This window comes from Prenolepis imparis, unplaced genomic scaffold (genome assembly GCF_030444845.1).
Source record: "Prenolepis imparis isolate NDT839.2.m4 unplaced genomic scaffold, iyPreImpa1.0 SCAF_9, whole genome shotgun sequence".
In the NCBI taxonomy this organism is placed as follows: domain Eukaryota; kingdom Metazoa; phylum Arthropoda; class Insecta; order Hymenoptera; family Formicidae; genus Prenolepis; species Prenolepis imparis.
This window is the reverse complement of record NW_028141167.1, coordinates 10,278,522-10,302,980: the sequence shown is the minus strand read 5'-3', so window position 1 is coordinate 10,302,980 and position 24,459 is coordinate 10,278,522. Positions and strand designations below refer to the sequence as shown.

General features: G+C 34.8%; 5 protein-coding genes across 11 annotated transcripts in view; 1 reads left to right on the top strand and 4 right to left on the bottom strand.

Moving 5' to 3' along the window:
• Positions 1–2,186, bottom strand: part of Tlk (Tousled-like kinase) — a 43,305-nt gene extending 41,119 nt beyond the window's left edge. For 2 of the 3 annotated variants that reach the window (XM_083047311.1, XM_083047313.1), the window contains exon 1: positions 1,090–2,185. The gene's annotated coding sequence lies outside the window, so the exon portion shown is untranslated. Of the gene's footprint in view, positions 1–1,089 lie in introns of all 3 variants that reach the window. The other variant, XM_083047310.1, reaches the window with a different exon arrangement.
• LOC145941271 (late secretory pathway protein AVL9 homolog) lies at positions 1,691–12,786 on the bottom strand. Its single transcript, XM_083047309.1, has 14 exons — positions 12,675–12,786; positions 11,517–11,773; positions 11,030–11,094; positions 10,704–10,884; positions 10,444–10,631; positions 9,059–9,188; positions 8,766–8,963; positions 8,447–8,675; positions 8,170–8,359; positions 7,567–8,098; positions 7,350–7,484; positions 6,776–7,164; positions 6,564–6,652; positions 1,691–6,218 (listed from the first exon to the last, which is right to left on the bottom strand). The coding sequence occupies exons 2-14, from the start codon at positions 11,559–11,561 to the stop codon at positions 6,010–6,012; spliced, it is 2,580 nt and encodes an 859-aa protein (XP_082903435.1). The 5' UTR covers positions 11,562–11,773; positions 12,675–12,786; the 3' UTR covers positions 1,691–6,009.
• LOC145941268 (VPS35 endosomal protein-sorting factor-like) lies at positions 12,086–17,170 on the top strand. The gene is made up of 18 exons (XM_083047297.1): positions 12,086–12,256; positions 12,413–12,500; positions 12,622–12,834; positions 12,907–13,066; positions 13,198–13,406; positions 13,501–13,631; positions 13,757–13,933; positions 14,005–14,349; positions 14,434–14,534; positions 14,621–14,802; positions 14,873–15,016; positions 15,114–15,277; positions 15,395–15,557; positions 15,644–15,836; positions 15,924–16,063; positions 16,125–16,286; positions 16,411–16,677; positions 16,764–17,170. Exons 1-18 carry the CDS (start codon positions 12,240–12,242, stop codon positions 16,848–16,850), a joined length of 2,943 nt encoding a protein of 980 aa, XP_082903423.1. The 5' UTR covers positions 12,086–12,239; the 3' UTR covers positions 16,851–17,170.
• Positions 17,171–17,322: 152 nt separating this feature from the next.
• Positions 17,323–21,226, bottom strand: LOC145941274 (4-aminobutyrate aminotransferase, mitochondrial-like). Its single transcript, XM_083047321.1, has 10 exons — positions 21,097–21,226; positions 19,847–19,974; positions 19,410–19,577; positions 19,080–19,166; positions 18,798–18,993; positions 18,553–18,725; positions 18,290–18,430; positions 18,044–18,201; positions 17,695–17,963; positions 17,323–17,620 (listed from the first exon to the last, which is right to left on the bottom strand). The coding sequence occupies exons 1-10, from the start codon at positions 21,158–21,160 to the stop codon at positions 17,508–17,510; spliced, it is 1,497 nt and encodes a 498-aa protein (XP_082903447.1). The 5' UTR covers positions 21,161–21,226; the 3' UTR covers positions 17,323–17,507.
• Positions 21,227–21,634: 408 nt separating this feature from the next.
• LOC145941269 (4-aminobutyrate aminotransferase, mitochondrial-like) overlaps positions 21,635–24,459 on the bottom strand; it is a 35,574-nt gene continuing 32,749 nt past the window's right edge. For 4 of the 5 annotated variants that reach the window (XM_083047304.1, XM_083047307.1, XM_083047303.1 and 1 more), the window contains 8 exons: positions 24,032–24,199; positions 23,682–23,768; positions 23,409–23,604; positions 23,165–23,337; positions 22,939–23,079; positions 22,698–22,855; positions 22,351–22,619; positions 21,635–22,270 (listed from right to left, as the gene is read on the bottom strand). In XM_083047304.1, coding sequence (XP_082903430.1) covers positions 22,155–22,270; positions 22,351–22,619; positions 22,698–22,855; positions 22,939–23,079; positions 23,165–23,337; positions 23,409–23,604; positions 23,682–23,768; positions 24,032–24,199 — 1,308 coding nt within the window. In that variant the 3' untranslated portion in view covers positions 21,635–22,154. Of the gene's footprint in view, positions 22,271–22,350; positions 22,620–22,697; positions 22,856–22,938; positions 23,080–23,164; positions 23,338–23,408; positions 23,605–23,681; positions 23,769–24,031; positions 24,200–24,459 lie in introns of those variants that run through there. The other variant, XR_014426155.1, reaches the window with a different exon arrangement.

The window sequence follows — 24,459 nt, the reverse complement described above, 5'->3', positions numbered from 1 at the left end:
ATCATGTACGACGTTATACTTTACTTTGTTTTCCGACGTTGCGATTTTCTTCTTCTCCACAGCGCGAGCATGCGTTTGTTTACTTAGAAAGTAAAAAGTACGATCGAAAAACAGACAACACACTCTGTTGTTAGTCGGTAGTTGGCGATTATCCGAATGAATCCTAAGGAGAGTCGCTGAAATGAGGTTATACGCCGACGTAAATCAAAGATGCCGGCTTCGACAGCTGTACGGATTTAAGCCCGAATTGCACGACGAATACATATGATTATTAATCGATTCGAGTTAATTTTCAAGTCGTATAGTATATTGTAGCGTAACAAAGAAAGTTAAAAGATGTCGGATAAAACTAACCTTTCGATGACTGAAATCTTATCTTCATCTCTATCCGTATTTTAAACACAATTAAAGATACACGTATCGAATTTTAAGAATTGTTGACAACTAACGATCGTATAATCGGAATATCCCGCGGTGATATCTCACTGTAAACTTGACGATGCGGTATCTATTATTATTTTCTTACAGTTCGTCGCGCCTGTTTGGCCCTTATTGATATCGGTGTCGACAAAATTACAGCGCAACAATACCGACCGCGTAGGTGCCGCTTTAGTCTCAAAGAGAGCAAATTGATCGAGACAGCGAAGCGTACAGTTGGCACAACCGGCCGTTTAATCCGCGGATCGATCCGATCCTCGGAATCGGTGAATTACATGTTACATGTTACGCCGTCGTGCGATTCGGGTCCCACCGCTGTCGCCGGCCGAGCGCGAATTATATCGGGTTGCGATTGGCTCGCGTGTATCCACGCGACGTGCTAGCGCGAGCAACACGCTCGCAAAAAAAATATAAAAAATAAAAAAAATAAAAAACTCGGTTCAGTAGACGCGCGAGAAGAAGCAAACGAAACGCGAAGGCGACAAGGCGATGGCTCGGATCGCCTTCTCTCCCTCCCGGCCGCCTCCCAGTCTCCTCGCGACGTCCAGCCGGAGACTTGGAGGTTACACACGACGAGTAATCGATTCATTCGCTGACAACGCACTCCTCGGGATCGTAGAGACAGACGATGTCTCGAGAGACGCGACTCACTTCTTTTTTTCCTTCTTCTCGTTCTTCCTTCTTCTTTCTTCCTTCTTCTTTCTTCCTTCTTCTCCGCTCCTTCTTCTCTCACGCTCGCGAAAACGACGCGATTACGAACAAACGCGCGGTAATAGGGGGTCGCCTCTCCGTGTTCGCTTCACCTCCGCACGACTTCCGTTTTCTTCCCCCGCGCGAGCGGTATGTCTCTTTCTCCGTCTTCCGCTCTGGTTCGCTTCACCGTGTGTCCCTCCCTCTCTCTCTCTCTCTCTCTCTCTCTCTCTGCCGATCTTCTCTTTCTCGCACGCGTGAAAGAACGCAAACGTACTTCCTAATACGTTTCTGTTTCTGTTTCTCTCTCTCTCTCTCTCTCTCTCTCTCTCTCTCTCTCTCTCTCTCTCTCTCTCTCGTGCGGTTGTTTCTCCTCCTCGCGCTCACGAGCGAAAACTGGTTGTGTTAGCGGCGACACGCGCTCGTGAAATTTCGTGACTCCGCCGAACAGCACGCGCCGTTCACCGCATCTCTCGTTGCATGATAGAACGCGTATATAATTTCCTTCCTTCTCTCGCGCTTTTTCTCTTTCCCTCTCTCTCTCTCTCTCTCTCTCTCTCTCTGTCTATCAATCGGTCTCTTACGATCTCTCTCGCTCCCTCTGGCTCCTCTCTCTCACGACATAGCGCGCTCGGTTTATCGGAAGAAAGAAGGAAAAACTCATCTGGAAGATGGCCGCCGCCCGCCAGTCACCGATTTATCCCTCTCTCTCATGGCGCACTTCTCTTTCGCGAAGAGAGCCACCCGGGGCTAATTCGCTAAACCGCGTTACACTCGTGGCCGTTAACTACGACACTACGAAACAACGGAAGGACGATTACAAGGAGAGATTAACGGCGATCGAACGACGGGCGCGACCGACTACAACGACGAAGACTACAACGAAGACACGACGAGCGAGAGACCCTAGAGATACCGGTACGCGGCCACACTCTCGCCCGACAGTACTCGTACTAAAAAGCTCACCTCGTAGGAACCGTAACGCACTCTCCTCTCGACGTACACAGAAGCGCAAACACACGCACATACACACGTATACAGAAGGGGCACTCGCGCTACACACGCGAGCGCGCGCGCACGCGGCCTCGTACGTGACACACTGCACCGCACGGCGCGGCGGCTCGGCGCGGAACGGAACGGAATCGGTCCGATATGCTGGGAGCTTGGGATACGATACGGTGGAGCGGTGCTTCCGCGCGGTGGACACGCGCGCGCCGCGGATACGACACGGGACTTTTAAAAACGGCGAGACGCGAGACTCACTTCGCGTCTCTCACTTTGAATAATATGTGTATCTATCTGTCTTTCTTTCTTTCTGTGTCCCTTTCTCGCTCTCACCTTCCTCGCGATCGCGATCGACACCTCCTCGTCGAGAGAGGAGGAGGAAACGCGGCCGGATATCTTTTTCGCGTCGCGACACTCGCGAAATTTTTAACGGCAACGACGACGACGACAACAGTGACGTAGCCAGTCACCACACACCATGGCGTTCGCACGGCCTCCTCTATCTATCTCGCTCCCGCAAGCCGAGCGGCACCTTACGGCGCTTCGGCTATTATCGGTGAGCTACGATGTTTATTCGGCGGCGCATCGGCCGACCAGTCACGGCTCGCGGCGAGATCATCCCCGGTTCTCGCTTTCGTTTCCCTATACTAGCTCTCTGCCGCCGTCCGCCACCCCGTTCCGCTCTCCGCGTCGAGCCGCGAGATTTTAAAGGTGCGTTCACAGCCGTTCGGCACGAGCGCGTTACATTAAATATAATATAATACAGTCATGCATGCAAAATATAAAAGATATCTACGTAAAATGATACGTCAAATTGTCGATCTGTCAAAATCACGTGGCACATATACTTTGATAAAAATATATAATATAATATAAATGTAAGTCTAATAAATATATACATAACACAACCCATATATACCTATTATATATAAAGAACTACGTGACACATTCAGAATTGGATATATTATTTCTTCTTAATATTTTGACAAATGACACGGTACTACGATTATACAATAGAGTATAATACAGTATAAGTAAAATGTTTCTGATTACGACGCTTTAACTCTTTACATCTTGACAAGCTGTACAAAAACTTGTGTTATAAATATAAAAAACATATTCAATTATCCAACAGGAAATTGGCCTTAAATAACTTTCTCTCGCGATAATGTAACATCTAAAGCTGTGCAAGCATCGTCGAATCATTTTATTATTTCATTCGTCTGTCACTTTTTTTGTTTCAATAAGTTTCAAGAGTTAAATAGCATTTACATTTTAGTTGTACATATAGAGCACATTACATATTTTACATTTGTAATTTTATAAAGAGAGAAAAAATCTTGAAAGAATTATAAAAAAATATTGAAAATAAAATTACGTTAGAAGTCTTGTGACAGTTAATGAAAAAGAATGTTTTATAATAAATAAAAGAATGTATATATACATAATGTGCGTATTATAAATATAATCCTAAATAAAAATATCTACATACATCTTTCACAATAAATATTTTTTACCTAAGTTTTTTATAGATATAATCAATGCGAGAGTAAAATTAATTGTCAAACTGTAAATCTATCTAAACATATATTATAAAAAAAAATCAATTTTTAAAAGAATGGAAAACTCATTATATAAAGTTAAACGTTTTTAATGCGCATTCTGTTGACTAGCTTGGTCATTTTTCCACTTAAACTTTTATCGCGCCATTTAAATTGCAAAATACATTTCGCCCATACATCGATTCTTTACCTAAAAATGTATACGTTCCACATTTGGCACACTATACTTATATAAATAAACATACTACAATATATGTATAAATGTCGAATTTTTAGAAAAAAATTGATATATAACATTCGAGTTGTAACAAACTAAAAAAAGAGAGAGAGAGAGAGAATATCACAAAGATATACTTAAAATAACTTAAACTAGATTATGGCATGTGAACTGTTTATTTTGAAAAAAATATTTTAGTTATATATCTTTAAATATATATTTAAGTAATATAAAATATCCACTCTTGATTGGATATTTAATCATTTTCGAAATAAACAGCTCAATATATAATTGCTACATATCGCTTTTTATTAAACAATGGTTGAAGACAAATCTAACATAGATCAAAACTTTATACTACTCCGTTGTAATGTGTATGTGTGTGTGTGAGTGATTATATAATTAATATATTAAATTTGTAAAATTATATTTATACGAAATTAAAAATATATACATATATATATATATTTTCTAATTCTAGAATTTTATATATATATAATCACTTTTCATTTATAACATTTTTAACAAAAGCTTCATGTTCATTTAGCGCCAAATGTGGCCGTTTGATTTTGAAATTTGTTTAACACAAAAGTAGTGTAAAAATAGAGTAAAGTATCATGCTCCAAAAAGGAGCGAATAAATTAATATCATTACATAATTGTTACAAACATTGTGTTTTTTTTATATATCTCTACGAATATTGTAACGAAGAAAAGAATTTCTTATCTTAATCGGATACGTATATTATCGTAACTGACTACACTAGTAGCGCTATAAATGCTCTACACGTGCTCTAAGTTTAATTAAAACGTAATTCTGCTACGACTAAAACAGCAGCTCTCTTCGTTCTACGAATGATCGTCCACGATCTTCGTAAAGTTAACAATTTATTCCGAATACAGAGGATACAGATTCAGTTTAACAACTATCCGTCCGGTTTGGATCTATTACTGGATCTATCGAATCGTATAGATATCTTCATGTCGTATACGAAACTAATACGTACGGTGTAATCTCGACAATAAATGGAGGTAGCAATATTGTCAATAACAGGATTAGCCCTAGTGAAATGAATTATGGAACAATGTACAATGTTTACGTTTATGTCGGATACCGGTTGTGTTCTAGTTCCGAACTTTCCATACGTTCTACGTATATATAATCCACACTATTCGCGACAATACAAAATACTGAAACCCTATAAATGGAAATGATTTATTACGATCGACAATCTGTGATTTGACATATGTCAAATATATGCCAAATTTTCCTCCCATGTTTCTTTATGCTTTTCCTACAGGAGATTATTATACTCCTCCTATCTGAGCAGTAAATTAAATAACACCGTTGAAATAGAACGCGAAGCGTGAAAAAAGGATTACTTTAATAATAATAATCGAGATGTACGCGTAAGTATAATGCTATTTTTATATGTACAAAGAATACAAGTACTTCTTAAGCGAGAGTATTCCTATATATAAACGCGAAACGAATAATATTTCCAGATACACGATTGCTCTTGTCAAGAGCGGGCAAGATTTACGATCGATACATTCTGTAAAAAAAATGCTTCGTTACTTAGTAAAGAATTATAATTAATTAAGAAATTTATATATATATATATAGCATTGCTTAATTATGCAATGTTGAAAACTATTGTAACGATTGTATCGTTTGTGCAATAAAAACTATATCACATATTTTATGGGCATATAAATCATATGGAAATTATATACAGAATATTCGAAAAAAAATTACAAAAGCTTACACTCGAGCAAGATATTTTAGCTTGCAATTTGCTTTAGTACTTTCCCACACAGCAGCTTATAGATCTAAAGAATCTCTCCTCCATAAAGATGCATATCACATTAATAAAGTCTATTGTACATATGCGGTTTTAGTCTCTCTTAGTTCTCGCTAAAACTGAGATCTTTTAAAAAATCCGATCATTTAACAAGTATGTCCTAAGTGTGTCTTGCAAGAAACTCTTTGTTTCAATTTTACGTATCTTTACGTTATGAATTATGCTTTTCACGGGTGCCCTTTACATTTTTAGTTTCGATCGTTCACGGTTCTTGTATTAATATATATTTTATATTAATCAAAATCTACGGCAATATCCGCGTTATTGGTAGTGGAGACGTTCATTTCCTCGTCTTCGATAGACTCTTTGTCCGTGGTGTTGGATACCGTGTGATGGTTGTTTGCCGTTTGATTGTCGATCTTTGCTTCATCGACCGGCTGAACTGTCGTTAGCGTGCTCCACCAGTTCGAGAATGCCCCTTTCGCTTGTGATAACGCTCCCCCTTTGTACATTATTAGTTTCAAAAGTAATATACGCACGCAAATAATATTCCGACCGCATTAGATTAATTTAGACACACACACAGACGCTCTGATAATATTTACGATTAAACAATTTCAATACAATAATTATAAATATTAAACAAATTTAAACAAGAGAATATAATACATCAACTTTTAATTATATTACCTTTCTTCCTAAACATATTAATGTCTAATTTTTTCAATGTATGAGAAAAATAATTGGATGTAAATGCATAATGTGTATATATATTTAAATACTTTCTATATATTATTGTATTTTTTTTAAACCAACTTGTATTTAAATCAGTAAATTGTGTACTTACCTACGGCTTTTCCGGTAGTCGCCACTGCGCGTCCAGTCGATGCCATTGCTTGATTCAACTTCCTTCCGCTTTCTGTATTTTGCATCGTACTGCAAAACATATGAAATAGATTTTTATTTTCCATATCTTACAATTAATTAGAAATAAAATAAGTATAGAGCACACATTGCAAATTGAAAATATTCTCATATTTTATATAAGATCTTACTTACTGTGACAAGCGTAGTTTCATATCTTGCACTGACAGCTGACCAGCAAAGGGATGACCAGGCTCGACATTGAGTATCTCCGATTTACTCGCGTTGCACCACGCCTTATAGTTGTTCGTAGCACGCCACGCGGACACAAACGCTGCGTTATAATGATCCGACTGACGGGTGTCCTGCTGCATAGAGGTACGCAGCATGCTCAACAGGTACACTCGAAACTGCGTTCTGATCCACTCGTCGCCACCTTCCCATCCTACTCCATCCAGAAAGATATCCTTCCGAGGTTCGGCCACGTGCCTCACAACGTAATCGGCGAATCTCAAGTCCTCGGTAGTAAGATGCAGCTGTCGTCTCAGTTCGGGATCAGTTGCCTCTATCCGCGTATTTTCAACCTTTAAGTAATACAAAAAATTACAAGTCAAAATCGTTTGTATTTAATTCATTAATATATAATTCAATAAAATAATTAATATAAAATAATAAAATAATTAATTATAATATATAAAATAATTTATATATAATAATTCAATTTCAATTAAAAAATATAAAATTTTTTATGTAATTCTTTTACGCTTACTTCAACTAGCACATCAATAAGCTGCTTCTTTTGTTTAAACAACACATTTGTAGCACCCACTATATATCCTCTAACATTCACATCTCCCAAGAGATCCAAATAAGGTAGAGACAGATAAGGCAAGCAGAGATATCCCTAGAACAAGTATATTTTTTTTACAATATGTAAAATACTCTGATATGTATAATAGATATAATAATGTCAAAAGCATTATTACCTTTGTAAATAACTCCAAAGGTAGGCCGCATAATTCAGGATTAATATGCGCGATTTGCGTGATGTTGTTCGTTAATCTCGCATCGGAGAGCGCATCGTTACTCGTGTCGCGCGGTAAACTATTATCCGTATCGCCCGTGTTCAACGTGATTGCGTTTACACTATGCACTCTGTGTACGTTTTCGTTCGCCTGTGGCGAGTATTTGGAGTTGCCCCCCTCCAAATAAGATTCCGTGCATTCTTGCGCCGACTCGATCTCGATGACCTTCATATTAAGATTTTCATTATCGTTGTTATTTTTCTGCAGAGTTGTATGTTGCAGCCCGTCCAAGCACTTGCCCTCCATGGATTCGATAGTCTTGTTATCGTTGATGCACAAGGAGTTTCTATTGCTATTATCATTACACTGCTCATGGTTCGCCTTAGATATATTATCTTTGACAATACAGGTGGACGATAAATTAGAATCGACATTGTTCGTCGAGATTTCTTCTTCGTCAAAAGTCGGGATTGGAGACATTGGCCTAGATGGTCTGAAAAGATAAAGGATTACTCAATCAATTGATCAATCTTGAGAGAAGATTTTTTACTTCAATTGTAATACCTGACACACGCTGCTTGTTGAAGACCATGCTCGATCATACCAGGATACAGTGACAATAGAGTCAATATCGTAGCGCACAATGGCTGTACAGGTGATTGATAAAAAACTATCCTTTTTTCAAGCAAGAGTAATTTAAATAAGAGCAATACTTTATGACGAAATTGTAGTATAAAATCTCTTGCAGACAAACCTATAAACAAAATGAATATCATAAGTAGTGTAGGTTATAACCTAAATTATATATAATTTCATTGATTAAAAATTTGTTTATAATTACCAACAAAAATTTGTGGCGGAATCTGACTATCGCCACTCATACATGAATTAAGGTGATGATAAGTATCCTCTAATAAGGACACTTTACTAAAATCTCCCTCATCAAAATATGCATGCGTTATTAGAGCCATTTTTACTTGAATGTGTCCATACAAAGGTAAAGTACTCAGCACGCACACTGATTTTTGAACGGTGCCTCTTGTTATATCAGAAGTACGATTTTTTAGTTTCTGTAACCATAATAAAAAGGAACTTCAACTCGATAATCAATTAAAATTAAAACTGAATTAGTTTTAGCACTCAAGATACATTTTACGTACCTCTACTGGTATTTGTCGAAAACACGAAATGCCATATATCGTGCGTTTTGGATCGTTGAGACTAGGTAAATGGAAATAGACTGTGTCTTCGTCGTAGTTGTGAGAACCATCGGGTAGGGCGAGCGTAGGCAGGTACTTCCATCCTAAGGGACATTCGTTAGGCGCGCCAGGCACCAAAGGTGGAAACGAGTATTCAACCTGAAAAGTAACGTTACGTTAGCGCGATAAGATGTGATTGAAAGGCAGAAACGAATGCGGAATTGGAAAGCAGGTTAATCGACAGATTGTTTTACCTGACAGCCTTTTTTGTGATGAAACCCGACGACGATGACGTGAAGAATCGGCCCGTTTGATTCCGCCATCCTTATTTCGTCTCCGATTGAAAACAACGCCACGGCACTTCCAAGTCCCAGATGCTTCTTCCTACGGACAATTCGCCGATTTCACATTTCAGAACTACAAAAAATATCTTTCTCGACAGAGACGAGCCGATGGAGCGGCAGACACGCGCGATTTGACATGGGCCACTACGTATACATATACACACACACATATATATATATCTCGTTATCGCATAGCGGAATGGTTACCAACGTAAGCGATGTAAACCAATTTCTGATACATATTTTCATATTGTTTGATTCAATTCTGAAAATATATCCCGATTTTATCCTATTTTAACTTTCATTTTTTTCAAAAGATCCATACATATATATATATTTTTTTTTTTTACATAAAAATTCTATGCTACGTGTATTTAATGTAAATCAACCTTAAGCTTATCTCATATTGGATACATTATCGATGTCAAATATACATATATGATGCAGTTATCTCGAGGGATACTATTTAAATAACTCCGATGAATCATCATCGTGCTCTAATCCCCTCATACTATTCTAAGCATGATTTAGAAATATGTACTAGAAGAGTAATATAGATGAATGATTGCAATATAGTTATAAAAATATATAATTTTTTACACTTATATCTTATTAATTAAGCCATAAAAGATTCATTTAAAAGTATCTGATTTAATAACAAAACACTCGGCATATTGCATACACTGTTGTCACTTATATATGTATGTGTGTATATATATATATATATATATATATATATACACAGGGAGTTTTTTATTACACGGTTCAAGGGTACTTATTACACAATCCATTAGATTTTTACTTTGAATATTTTACAAGTTTATGAATAATGCAAACAAATATTTTTATTTGCATGTGACGAATCCACGCCTCCGTCCCATTGCATCGCTCGAGATGTAACTCTGGTTTATTTATATATATATATATACATATATATATATATAATTATCCTTTTCTTTTACATTTACAGAGAAAAGGATAATTATATATATATATGTTTATATATATATAATTATCCTTTTCTCTTACATGTACATCTTTGCTTCGATAAGTCCATTCTCTCTTGATTCCTGTGTCCACATACGCATGGTGACTTTCGGGATAGAACTTTGAAGATCTTCCATTCTCTCTCTGTTCTCTTCTCAGTTTTACACTCTGTTCGGAGTGCAAAACTGTTTTACACTCTGTTCGGAGTGCAAAATTGTTCCGATCGGCCTCATAGCCGTTCTCCTTTCCCGTGAGTAAGGAGAATAGGAAAAAGGTGGGTGAAAAAAGTCGATTGGAAGACGCGCTACCTGCGTACGTTGAAGCCTCGAGTACCGTCCGGGCCAGCAGGCATGCGAACTACATTGCTAGGATAGTTGTTGCCATTTGGTGCGCTCGACTTTGACTGAATTCTGTTGACTTCCTGGATCATTTTTTCTTCCGGACTTTTTTCCTCTCCCAAAATCCTTCTCCGAGCCTCTGCATATTCTTGCTCTCTCTGAAATAATTTGTTATCTTTTTATGTGTTCAATAGGACAAGTAGTAACTTAAACGAAACAATGTCGCATACCTGTTTCAAAGTTTTGATAGGTTGCTTAGGTTTATCGTCATTTAGTGGCCCGTCACCACTTCCACGTGAATCTCTAGTTGGTCTCTTCAATATCTTTACCATGGGCTTTGGAGGTACATACTGAGATCTGATACCATCATCTCCCAAAATAATCATTCTCGTGTTTGTGTCGTTACTAGACCTGTACAAAAAGTTATTTCATAAGTAATAACATACGTATGATACATGGTATCAAATTGCATATTAGAAATATATATATAATGTTTAATGACTCTGACAAAAGAATAAAGCAAAAGAGAATGTAAAAAATGTTTGTCTAAGCCTACCTAGAAGATTCTATCTCTTCATCTACTGCGTCCAATTGAAGGGCCTCCAATCTTTTATCGAGAGTCTAAAATCCATTATGATTTTACGTTATTTTTTTGTATAACATGCAACAATAAATAATTTCCAAAAATAATGGAGCGATAAATTCGACTGAGAATGTATTGACTTATTAAGGAAAAAAATTGATTGTACGCAAGCTCAACAACTTTACATGTTCCAAACAAGAATGTATCCTTATGGTAATGTGAACTATTACTACTGCAATCTGCCAAAAAAATAAAATAAAATAAAATAAAATAAAATAAAAATACAAATATAATAGTGAAACGATAGAAGCATCTTAGTAGACAGGAAAGAATTTTCTCGTCGCGTTCCAAAAAACTTTGCACACGAAGGAATTCGCGCGTGCATGGATATAGGTTAACACGAGATTATATCGTTCGTCGTTTAATTTGGATAACGAAAATTCAGACGCAGGTATCTTACACTGGATTCTTCTATTTGCTCCCAGCTCTCGAGAACATCGTCCATGGCTGATGTGTCGCGAATTTCCTCGCGGAAATCTTCGAATTTCGCGAATCGTGCGCGATCAACAGCGTGCAGAGAGAACTGGAGAGAACGAAACTGCGATATTAAAATTGAGGACGGTGTCGGTGCTGCCTCAAACACATTTAAGGCCGAATTGGCGGTTCGTTAGAATTGTCTTTCGTTTCATATTTCGCGAGATATAACAGCTGTTCAATCTACAAATTGAAATTCACCGATTACGCCAATCTCCATTAATTATAGTTTAAAGATTTCGAGAGACGCGAAAGATATATATATATATATTCCGATGTTGAAAATAACTTTTTACGTTGCGTCATTAATTAAATAATTATATGAATGGAAGCTTATGAAATAACAGGGTTCGAAGAAATCTTTACAAGAGGTTTGTTCTTTTTAGCTGCACTGGTGCACTAGTAAGTTCATCAGTGCAGCTAAAAAGAACAAACCCAAGTTCCTTATTTAGGCAACCAATGAGCGCGACGAATGAGATGTATCATGTGATACTTTACGTGAAAACAGAGTCGAAAGTTATTTGACATTTGGCTCGACTCCGCGAGTGTATTTTCTAATGTCAAATTTGGAAGCCGCATAATGAATTGCGATACATTGTTATAACAGATTATATTGTCATTTAGAAAAAATATTTCAGGGAATTCAAATATGACAGAGATAGAGTGGTACAGGGCACAATTTATTTATATCAAAATATCTGTGTTGTTACTTTATATCATTTTGATATATTTAATCTCTTTGATCTCACAAAACACGAGCACAAGAACATGCATGAGTATGCTTTAATGATTTTTTATATTATAGAAAAATCTTTGTTATAGGATCTCAAAACCTATCAAGTATGGAACTGTAAAGTTTGCAAATCTAGAGGAAGTTATAGATCATCCTTTGAAACCAGTTGTAATCACTGTAAGATTTAATTTTAGTATTAGAATATATATATATATCTTTGCTTAAATGCATCTCTTTAATATTATAGATTAAATTATAATTTTTTAAGTAAGAATTTTGTGTTTCTTTTTTTATATAGTTAATTGATGGACGCAACTCAACTAGACGCAATGCATTACGAAGTACAAGTACCAGTTCCTCCACCGGAGTATCAACACCAACACACACACCGGTTCCTACGAATCCATTGAGCGATCCATTGCTAAGCCATCCTTCCTTGGATGGTTCTGATCCTCTTACACAGTTTGCTCGAGAAGAACTTGATCCTCTTTCCAAAATGGCTGCAGATGAAGTAATATATATAATCTTTTGATACTTCTATAAATATTTGATAATTTTTACATATTTATTATTTATGTTGTAGTGGGATTATTCTAATGTTGTACTTGTTAGTAAAAAACTGAAAGATACTGCAGAAGAATTGGTTGAACCATGGTCTGTTAGACGGTCTGCTATATTAAGTAAATACACAACTTCTGAAAAACTATCAATCGTTACTAGCTTCTTACCAGGTGGAGAAAAAGGTGCTTACTTTTTCAAGATAGTTTTAATTTAATTTTATGAGAAAAAACCTATATTATTTAATAATTAAATATAGAAATTTAAATGTACATTCTAATTTTTAATTTAAATATATAATAGTTTTTTATCACAGTTGTAGTGAAAGTCCAGCCAAGTGGCTCGATGGTTGACAAAGTAAAAACGCGATTGGAGCAATTGGATGATTTTGAGGAAAGTCCTGTACGACAAATGTTGGACTTATCACAGCAGCAGTATACTGCGCGAATCGAGCAATTAAATAATGAACTAGTACAAGCATGGCATTCCGATCAAAGAGTAAAGGCGCTCAAAATTGCAATACAGGTTCTTATTTCGTTATTTAACGTTTATAATATATATAAAGCTTATGAATAAGGGAATATATATCAAATGGAATTAATATCAAATGATTTTTTAGTGTGCCAAATTGTTAGTAGATACATCTGTAATGGCTTTCTATCCAAGCAAGTTTGTTCTCATCACTGATATATTGGATATCTTTGGAAAGCTTGTATATGAAAGATTGAAAATAAAGGCTGAGTACTACAAGTAATTATCATACAAAAAGATTCTTATTTTTTAAAGTTGCATGTATTTTATATTTTTTTTATTTCATTGTCGCACACATTATGTTAATGAATTTTGTTGCTAATGGTAACATTTTTTTTTCTCAGACCAGGAAGTAAAGTACCTACGAGTTTACCCGACAATTTTACGCCTGATATGGTTCCTGAGAATGCAAAGGAAACGTGTCGTAATTGGTTTTACAAGATAGCATCTATACGTGAACTAGTGCCTCGTTTGTATGTAGAAATGGCGATAATAAAATCTTACAGTTTTCTAACAACAAGGTAAGATTCTCTCACTTGTAATATCGTGAAAAAGTCTAAACTATTAAAATTACGATTATATTTTGTTTCAGCGAATTTAATACTGCTCTATTACGTATAACTCATATGATAAGAGGAATAGGAAATCCATTGATAGCGGTTTATGCGAGATGCTACTTGTGTCGCATGGGATTGGCATTGAACAAAACATCAGATTTTGAGTTTGTACGGGAGAATTTCTACGGCTTTCTTTTTACTTACCAGCAGCTATTTGGACCTGCTGTGAAGAATGAATTAACGAAGCAGAATCTCACTCTACATTCCTATTTGAATCTTTATTCGCCGGCGTTGGATTGGATCGTACAAGTTTTGGTGGTAACATCGCCTGAGAGTCTTCTCGAGGAAGTTTTGTCTCGCTGTAAAAAACAAGAGAATGGGTAAATAAAAATTTTAAATATTTTTTATTCATCCTTAAAATTTCGCTTTTAGTTGCCTTTATACATATATAAAACTTTTTTCAGATTATTATTATTGAATACAGTATTGACTGCATTTAAACCTACGTATATTGCCGCACGTGCTATGGACTTTGTAAATTTAATAGTAGCGAGCGAAGACGATGGTATTGAGATTAAAAGATTAAGCGATAAATATAACGATATATATATTTAATTGAAAAGGTGTTAATTTTTTTTCAACAATTGACAGGGTATCCTCAATATTTACTGTATAGAAGTTTAGGAGAGTGTCTTGTGCGAGAATCTCCTCCGAAAGAAGACTGTCAATCAGTGCTTAACATAATATGGAAATATATAACGGATCTCACAGACCCTAACAAGTTTATGCATTGCATCGAGATCTGGATTCAATTCACTGTTATACATTTTTCTGTAAGTTTATATAATAATGCTTTATTATTATATAATAATGCTAGATTATTATAATATGCATGTATTACAGGTAAATGAGCTCAATTTATTTTTTGGTAAAATAATAGATCATCTACGGCCAAACAAAGCTTTCGAAAACTATTATCCGCAATTGCAAAATATTGTTGAGAAGATAGTTAGTCACACGCAAGATTTTGAGTCACTGCTTGCTATGGTAACGTGTGCACTTTAATCATTCGTTTATATTATTCGTATTTATCAAACCATTTTAAAATATTGAATTAAAAATTTATTTCACATTTACATTTTAGGATAATTTTTTGCCTCTAATTGATTTGTTTCACAAGGAAAGTATTAAGGTTGAGGTTTGTAAAACTGTTATAGAAGGATTGAGTGCGCAGAATGGACCCATTACAGATCCTATTATTATAAACGCTCTCATGTTTATCGCAAGGATTATGCATGACTCTGTTAGGTATGTCAATTTATTTTTGTAAATTTTATTCTAATTGCTAAAATTTATTAAATAAATTTATTAAATTAAATTTCTATAAATTTTAATAAATAAATACAATTTAATAAATCTATGCAGTGCTTTGACTGTCGAAGATGAGAAACGACAGATTGGACAATTAATATGCGGCTTGGTGCAACGAGTAGATTATGGTCGTGATTTTGAGAAGCAGCTTAGCTTCTATGCAGAAGCTAGGGCGGCGTTTCCTAATCTTGACAGTGTTCATATACAACTTGTACAGGTATATATTTTACTAGATTGTCCTCTCTATTTTACATTTCTAATTTATATATTGATTATACAGTAATTTTCTGTATTTATGTTTAGTGTGTAAATAGATTATCAGTAGATACTAGAAAGATAGTACGCGGTCATCACACGAGGAGAACATCGGCGTTTGTACGTGCCTGTGCAGCGTTCTGTTTCATCACTATACCATCGTTAACTTTAGTCCACACGCGTCTTCAATTATATCTTTTATCCGGACAAGTCGCTCTCTTGAATCAATGTCTAGGTCAAGGTGCGAGACAAATTAATCTTTCTAATATTTAATATATTGCTTTCTTCATCTTTTGTTATCTTATGTATGTAAACGGGCATTTTTCAGCCGATGCCTGCTTCAAAGCCGCCTTGAGTTTAGTTCCCGAAATGCCAAAAACCATTGATATCGATGGAAGACAGAAAAGTTCGCAGCCATACTTGCTCTCATACTTGTCGAATTTCTTGTCAACATTGTTGGTAGTTCCGGTACGTACATCCACGTGTTATATGTTGATTTTATAATTGAGAGATTGCTCTGCTATATTAGGATAGCCCAGAGCACGGCGTCTTGTATTTAATGAGAGGTTTGCTAAATGCAGTTCAACGTTGTTTCGAAGAGAATACCTTAATCAAGCCATATTTGTATTTACGTGTACTTGATCTTCTCTCAACGGTAGCACAGGAAAATTATCCTTATCATATCGACAAGGTAATTTTATGCTTTTGTACATTTAAAGAGACAAGTAAATAATCGCAACATTTTATTTCTTCTAAAGTTAGAGAAATTAAAATGAGAAACTAATTGTAACACATTACATGATATGGCATTTTAGGTTGATTCAAATGATAAATTATATGGATCGGATCAGAAATTTATTGGCGAAGTCAATAAAATTTGTTCCAAGATCGTCGAGGAAATCTTAAATCATCTAAAGTATCTTGGATCCACAGAGCAATTCGATAAACAGTCGGCTCTGGCACTTGAGCTGTTTAATTGCTTTGTTATTCGTGCAGATTTACGAGATCCTGCATTGGCAAACATGGCTGTAAATTTGTGGAACTTATCACAACGACATGGTTCAGTGGATCCTAAAGTGACAGTAAATATATATTTGCAATAATCAGGATTTTATGCATAATTTTGTGCTACCGTGCGCTCTTTAATTATTTCGTGAATTTTTTTTAGATGAGAACGAAAGCTTACATGACACAGAAGAGTCATCATCGGGAATATGGGCATTTTGCTGAGATACTCAGGAAAATGTCAAGATGAGTGATATTGCAACTTATCGACAATAGAACACACTTTAAACATTTTTTATTAACAGTTTTTTTTCGAAAAACAATTTATTATTGTGCAATAAACTTTCTAGCTACCAAGTCGGTCAATAAAATAATTAATAATAACGTCAAATAAATAATAGCGAACAAAAACGAATAAGCTATAATAATTAAGTGTTAATTTACCATTATTTTATATTATCTTTTCTAAATTATAGCGAAATATTGTACAAAATATGAAATGTTTAAATAATCGACATAATTTATATTCTTACATAGTAAAAATATCGCTCAGTGAATTCCAGAATAATCAAAGAATACATTCTTGCTTAATTGTTGCATATTTTTTTGAAACATTTTATATGCATTGTATATGTATATGCATGGATTAATATGTCTGTGTGTGTCTGTATGTGTATCATACATACACACATACACATTAATAAAAAATAATTAAATTGATATAAGAGTCGTAGTATTATTAATTCATCACTTGTCATTTCTATATAAAGTTATTTTATGCTTCTAATTCATATAAGAATATAAAGTATATAAAACTAATAAATATTTTTGTACACATACATCGCAATACATCGATTCTAAAGATGTCTGATTTAAAGAACACAGTATACCGTTCAATTTACCTTTATTATTTTAGGACAGATCGAAGCGCATCCAAAAATATATCAGCATGATGCTCTGTAAAAGTTAATGCAGGCCTGAATCGCACAGCCTGATTGCCACATCCACCTGCTATGATACCTAAAAACATAAATACAAATATGAAAACCTAGGAGATATTCTTGACGTTTACATTTTACGTTACGATCACACACCTTTAGTTGCAAGTTTTTTGATGATTGTATCTCGCATTTCAGGAGAGGCGCAATTAAACGCTATGAAAGTTCCACGTCCACGCACTGCGCTAATGACACTGGAATGATCGTTTTGTACGTTTGTTAAATGCTTTAGAATATAATCACCAACGCGCGTAACTCTATCCAAGAGATTCTCCTTCTTGATGATCTCCAAGATCGCTTCGAGCAGTATCACTTTACTTGGATCGCCCATCCAAGTATTAAATATGCGATACGGTAATTTCGGCCTGCCATGTGCAGTGCACAATTAATTGTTAATAATTTTTTAATATTAATGTTTTTGACATGAAATTGACAAAAAATTTACTTCAAATCGTCCGAATGATAATAACCGCCTAATTGCATTTTCTTGCTAAAAGTCATCACGTCTGGTGGGCTATCTAATTTGAAATGTTCGTGACACCACATTTTTCCCGTTGGTCCACCACCAGTCTGGACTTCATCGATAAGCAATGCTGCTCCGTGCTGAAATATTTTAACGTAAAAAAATCAAAACATTCTTTTTAACGCAAGCTGATTGTGAGATATAATTGTCTAATGAGCTATACTTCACCATTTGCGTTATCCGTTGAAGTTCCTGAAAGAATTCCGGCGACGCGTGATTGTCACCACCTTCTGATTGAATGGGTTCGATTATCACACCAGCCACTGGTACCTTCTTTTCGTTTTTGTATTTTTCAAATAATTCTTCGACCTGAAATATTTGTTAAATTTGAAAGATCTTTTCTTATGTGTAAAAATTCATAAAGCTATTTAAAATAATTGTGATCAATTATAGATATATATATAATTATATAAAAATATATATAATTATACCTCTGCGAGGCAACGTTTATCTTCCTTCTGATTTTCTCGCACATTCTCATCCGAAGGATATTTGTATTCTGGAAAGGAGGCGATGGGCCAGTCGAAGGCTGGTACATCTATTTTGTGAATGTACTTGCTGTGAGTCGTAGAGAGACAAGCTAAAGTTCTTCCATGGAAACTACCTATCGATATGAAATAATTTATAAGTAACAAGACTTGCTCTTGCACAATTGATTGATTGATTTATATTGTACCTTTAAAGGACATAATGGAGTATCGTGGCGAACCAGGGATTTGATTGATCATACATGTCTCCAGCTCTTCTTTCGTGAATGGTTTACCTTGTCTTTGTTTCTGGGCATACCAAATAAAGATGTTTTTAAAAGCATTTTCATTAGAACAAGAACCGCACATCATTGTTGCAATGTGTGATAATCCTGGTGGAGCAACCTGTCGACAGTAATAATTTCGAACAATTAAAATCAAACAATTAAATGTACGGAAAATAAATTATAGTTGAAACGTTTATCAGATACCTCCTTTTTAAGTAGAATATTTCTTAATCTGTTAGGCCAATCTTTTCCCGGAAAGGATCCTAACGCAGGTCTATTTGCTATTATTTTCTGGAAAAAAAAAAGAAAAACAAGAATTAAATATTTTTTATATAGTTCTAACATTGACAAAATAATTTTTGTAAGATATTCTAAGAAAATTTAATTATTGAAAGCTTATCAAGTGTACTGTAAGAGTGATGTAGATTTATAATTTAAATGTGGTATTTTGTGGAAAAGATTAGCATGCTAATTGTACACGTATGTATGGAAAAAATCTCATGTTTTGCGATGGAGCGGTTTTATATTACTCACTTGATTAACGGGATCGGCAAGAGCCTTCAGCATCGCCGGATGATTGTATCCTAAGGGCATTGTCGAGATTTGCATATAAACGTCCAGCAACGCGTTTCCGTCTACATCTATTATGTAATTACCGGAAGAGTTCTCGTAGTCTGCGAAGAATTGTACGGAAGATGCTTGCTAAAGTCACAGATTTCAACATTGTAACTTATTTCATTTTTGCTGAACATATTTACAAAATATTATATATTATTATCAATGTATATATAAGCTTTAATTCTATATATATAGATATATTCAGCAATATTAAAATATATTTAAATCGCTATTCTGAAATAGCGATTTAAATATATTTTGAATAGAAATTCAAGGCTCAGCTTTAAAAGCATATTTATAAGTTAAATTATATGATTATATTTTATTGCTGTTTTAGATTAATAGTGACATACTTGCATCGTATTTAATTCTTGTAACAAGCTGCGCGATCGTGGACCCGGTATTTCCGTTGTAACCGCTGGCTTTTCTGGTTCTCTCGACACTGAACTACTCAAGCATCTCTTCCACGTTATTGCAACGCCTGTAGTGATATTATATATTCTTATTCTTTTTTAGCATCTACATTCTCTTATTTTTCTATATAAATGTATGTATTTCTCTCTATATTTTTGATCTTGCCATGTCTACACAGATTGCTGGATGTTTACATGCAGGACGACAATTTAACTCGCTGATTTGTTCAACAGCTCTGACGATTAGCTTTATTGACACCAGTTAAAAATGATTGGTTGACATATTACAGCAATTTTGCATTTTAACCCCTCGTGAATCATTTTGTTACAATGGTGTGAGATACAAGATACGAGCGACAATGTATAACACAAAATAAAAATAAGAAATGTAGAGATGATATAATATCTCTTTCTCTATGTCAAAGAATATTCAGAAATAAAAACTTTCAAATATTGAAATTATTTTAAAAGGAAGCAAATTTTCGATATTCAATGATATATTTGGTGTTCATTTATGTTACGTCGATCATAACAAAATCTATAAATACGAATATTTACGTATTAATATCTATTAATTCTATTAAGATAAAATCATTAATATTAAGCGTTAGAAGTTTATATTTTTAATTAAACTTTACTATAATAATCATCCATGAGTTTATTTATTACATCAATTAAAATTTTAATTTTTGGAGAATTCTGTTTGTTCTGTTTTTAGAATTCTGAAATTGCATATAGTGTAATTTAAAATTAGTATTGCAAAATTCAAGATTGACACGAAAATATCTACAAAATTAAATATTGTTTTTTATATAAATGAAATTTTAGATAAGATAACGATAAATACATCGAGATAAATGATACGCGCAAACATGTTATGTACTAAAGATATAATGTCAAAAATATCAAAGAGAGAGAGATACAACAAGAATCAATATATAATGATTCTGCTGATATTTTTAATATTTTGTGATCGCTGTTCTGCATATAGAACTTTAAAGCAACAAGTACCTGAAATTGAAATTTATATAATAAATTTTATAGATTTTGTTATGATTTATATTGTATAACATCCGCAATGTGTCAAGCGGCATCTCCATCTGATCAGCTTCTATGATCTCTGTGTCAATTTATATTAAAGTTCGATAACGGAAGGTACACGAATTAAATACCGTTATTAAAGTAAATACCGTTTAACAGCTGTCGAAGCGAAGTCCGTGCATTCAGTGCACGATGACACTTGTTAACGATCATCTTCGTTCGAGATGAGAGGATACAATGGCTATTCTCCGTGATGTTCTCTGCGAAAGAGATAATGTCGTACTGACCACTGATATGCACTGATAGCGCACGTTTACCTAACGCAAAGAGCTGACAATTCTGGAGAAGGGGGAACGAGAGTTTATAGCAGTTTCTGCTCAGAGAAAGTTCTGTTTTCGTATCGTTCCTCGACTTAAAATTGCAAATTAATTAAAATATCGAGTACTACAAGTATCGATGTACTCAGTTGATTTTAAAATGAAAATAAATATGTATTTACAATAATCAGAATTTAGATATTTTACATATGGTTTTGTTTCTGTGCTCTTATTTCTTTGTAAGATAAGAATAGAAAGACTTACAAGAGTCATCATCGGAAATATGGATATTTTAATAACACAGGATTTACGATATATTCAGGAAAATGTTGAGATAAATAATATTGGAATTTATCAGCAACACACAGAATATAGCTCAACACTTTTTATTGGCAGTTTTTCGGAAGACATTTTATGATTGCACAACAAATTATCCGGCTACGTCAAGTATCGATTAATGAAATAAATAAAAGCGAAAGAACAAAGTCGCGTATAAGTTGCGTATAAGTAATAATTAATTGTTAACTGTGCATAATTTTAAGCATCTTTTTTTAAATTACAGAAGTACTATATGAAGTACTGTAGTTACTGTACGAAATGTTTAAATAATCGATAACAATTTAGATCCTATACAATAAAAATATTAATCAATTCTAGAGTTGCCAGATAATACATTCTCACTGCAGTTTTGTACTACTTCATCATTTTTTTTTAAGTTATGTCAGCCTCATAATGCAACTGCCATATAAAAATAATGAATATCTTTTTAACTCCATACACATCGCGACACATCTCCGTAACCATTATTTAATACAAGACATCTGATTTGGAAGACATTTAATTTGGAAGACATTTGATTTGAAAGACACGAAGAATCGTAAAGTTTACCCTTATTCCTTTAGTACAGAACGAAGCGCATCCAAAAATATATCAGCATGACGTTCTGTGAAAGTTAACGCAGGCCTCAGTCGTATAGCTTGGTTACCACAACCACCTACCTGAATACCTAACAAGAATACAGAAAACTTGAATAAAATTCGAGTGATATTCTCAGTATTTACATTTTATGTTACGATATCACCTTACCTTTGGCTGTAAGTCTCTTAATGATGGTGTCTCGCATTTCAAGCGAAGTACAATTAAACGCTATAAAAGTTCCACGTCCACGTATCGAGTTAATTATACTGGAATGCTCCTTTTGTATATCCATCAAATGTTTTAAGATATAGTTGCCAACGTAAGTGACCTTATCCAAGAGATTCTCCTTCTTGATGATTTTCAAGATCGCTTCGAGCAGTATCAATTTACTTGGATCACCCATCCAAGTATTGAACACACGATACGATTGTTTCGGTCTGCAAAAAAAGCGCAACGAGCAATTAATCGTTAATGGTCTTTAATACGTTATCGTTTTTGTCATAAAAAATTTTTACTTGAAATCTTCCGAGTGAAAATAACCGCCTAATTGCATTTTCTTGCTAAAAGTCACCACGTCTGGTGAAGAATCTAAATTGAAATGCTCGTGACACCACATTTTTCCCGTTGGTCCGCCACCAGTCTGGACTTCATCGATAAGTAACGCTGCTCCATGCTAATAATATTTTAATGCAAGATCATAACATCCTTCTTAATGCAAGCTGAGAGATATAATTACCTCGTAAGCTGCTAATTTACCTTTCGTGTTATGCGTTGAAGTTCCTGAAAAAATTCCGGCGACGCGTGGTTGTCACCGCCTTCTGATTGAATAGGTTCGATTATCACACCAGCCACTGGTATCTTCTTTTCGTTTTTGTACTTTTCGAATAATTCTTCGATCTGAAATGTCCGTCAGAGTTTTAAAAATTTTCTCTCGCATACGATAAACTCAGAAAGATGCTTAAGAATTATGATTGAACGATACCTCTGCAAGGCAACGTTTATCTTCCCTCTCATTTTCTCGGACGTTATCTTCTAAAGGATATTTGTACTCTGGAAAGGAGGCGATAGGCCAGTCGAAAGCTGGTATATCAATTTTGTGAATGTATTTACTGTGAGTCGTTGAAAGACAGCCTAAGGTTCTTCCATGAAAACCACCTACCGATGTCAAATATTTCGTACAGAACATTTATAATTAGATCTAGATTTGCTCTATTAATATATCGCACCTTTAAAAGACATAATAGAGTATCGCGGCGAACCAGGAATTTGATTTATCATGCATGATTCTATCTCATCTTTTGTGAATGGCTTTCCTTGTCTTTGTTTCTCAGCGTACCAAATAAAGATATTTTTGAAAGCATTTTCATTAGAACAAGAACCGCACATCATTGTTGTGAGATGCGATAATCCGGATGGAGCAACCTGTTCAGAATAATAATTTCGATTCAAGCAGCGTGATTTAAGGTAAGTTATAGTTAAAATAGGTTTTTATTAGATACCTCCTTGTTGAGCAAAATATTTCGTAATCTGTTAGGCCAATCTTTTCCCGGAAAGACACCTAATGCAGGTCTGTTTGCTATAATTTTCTGAAAAGAAATATAACTGTCAAATATTTTTATATAGCTCGAATATCCTGTATATAACGCGAAATAACTCGTACATATATTTTTAAAAATATGATTCTTGAAAGATATTCTAAGAAATCTGGATTATTCAAGGAAGCTTATCAAGTTGTGTAAGCTATGCATTTAAGGTTTAAGTGATGTATCCTGTAAAAGAGATTAGCATGCAAATTGTGTATGTGGAAAAAATCCAGTGCTCCGCGCCAAAGCGGTTTTATATCACTCACTTGATTAACGGGATCGGCGAGAGCCTCCAACATCGCCGGATGATTGTACCCTAGAGGCATTGACGAGATTTGCATATAAACGTCCAGCAACGCGTTCCCGTCAACATCCATTATATAATTACCGGAGGATTTTTCGTAGTCTACGAAGAATTGTACGGAAGATGCTTGCTGAAGTCACAGATGTTAACAACATTGTAACGCGTCTCGTCTTTAGCGTACATATTTATGAAAGATTACGCATTATTTTCAATATTGTACATATGATCTTCAATTTTCGACATATTCAAGTAATATATGAATCACTGTTGAATTAAAATTTAGGACGAATTTGTTAGAAGGATAGTCGTAATAACATGCATATTATTTAAAATATATTATTTTAATTTTTAGAACACATTATTTCAAAACTTAATTAGGAATTAACGTTT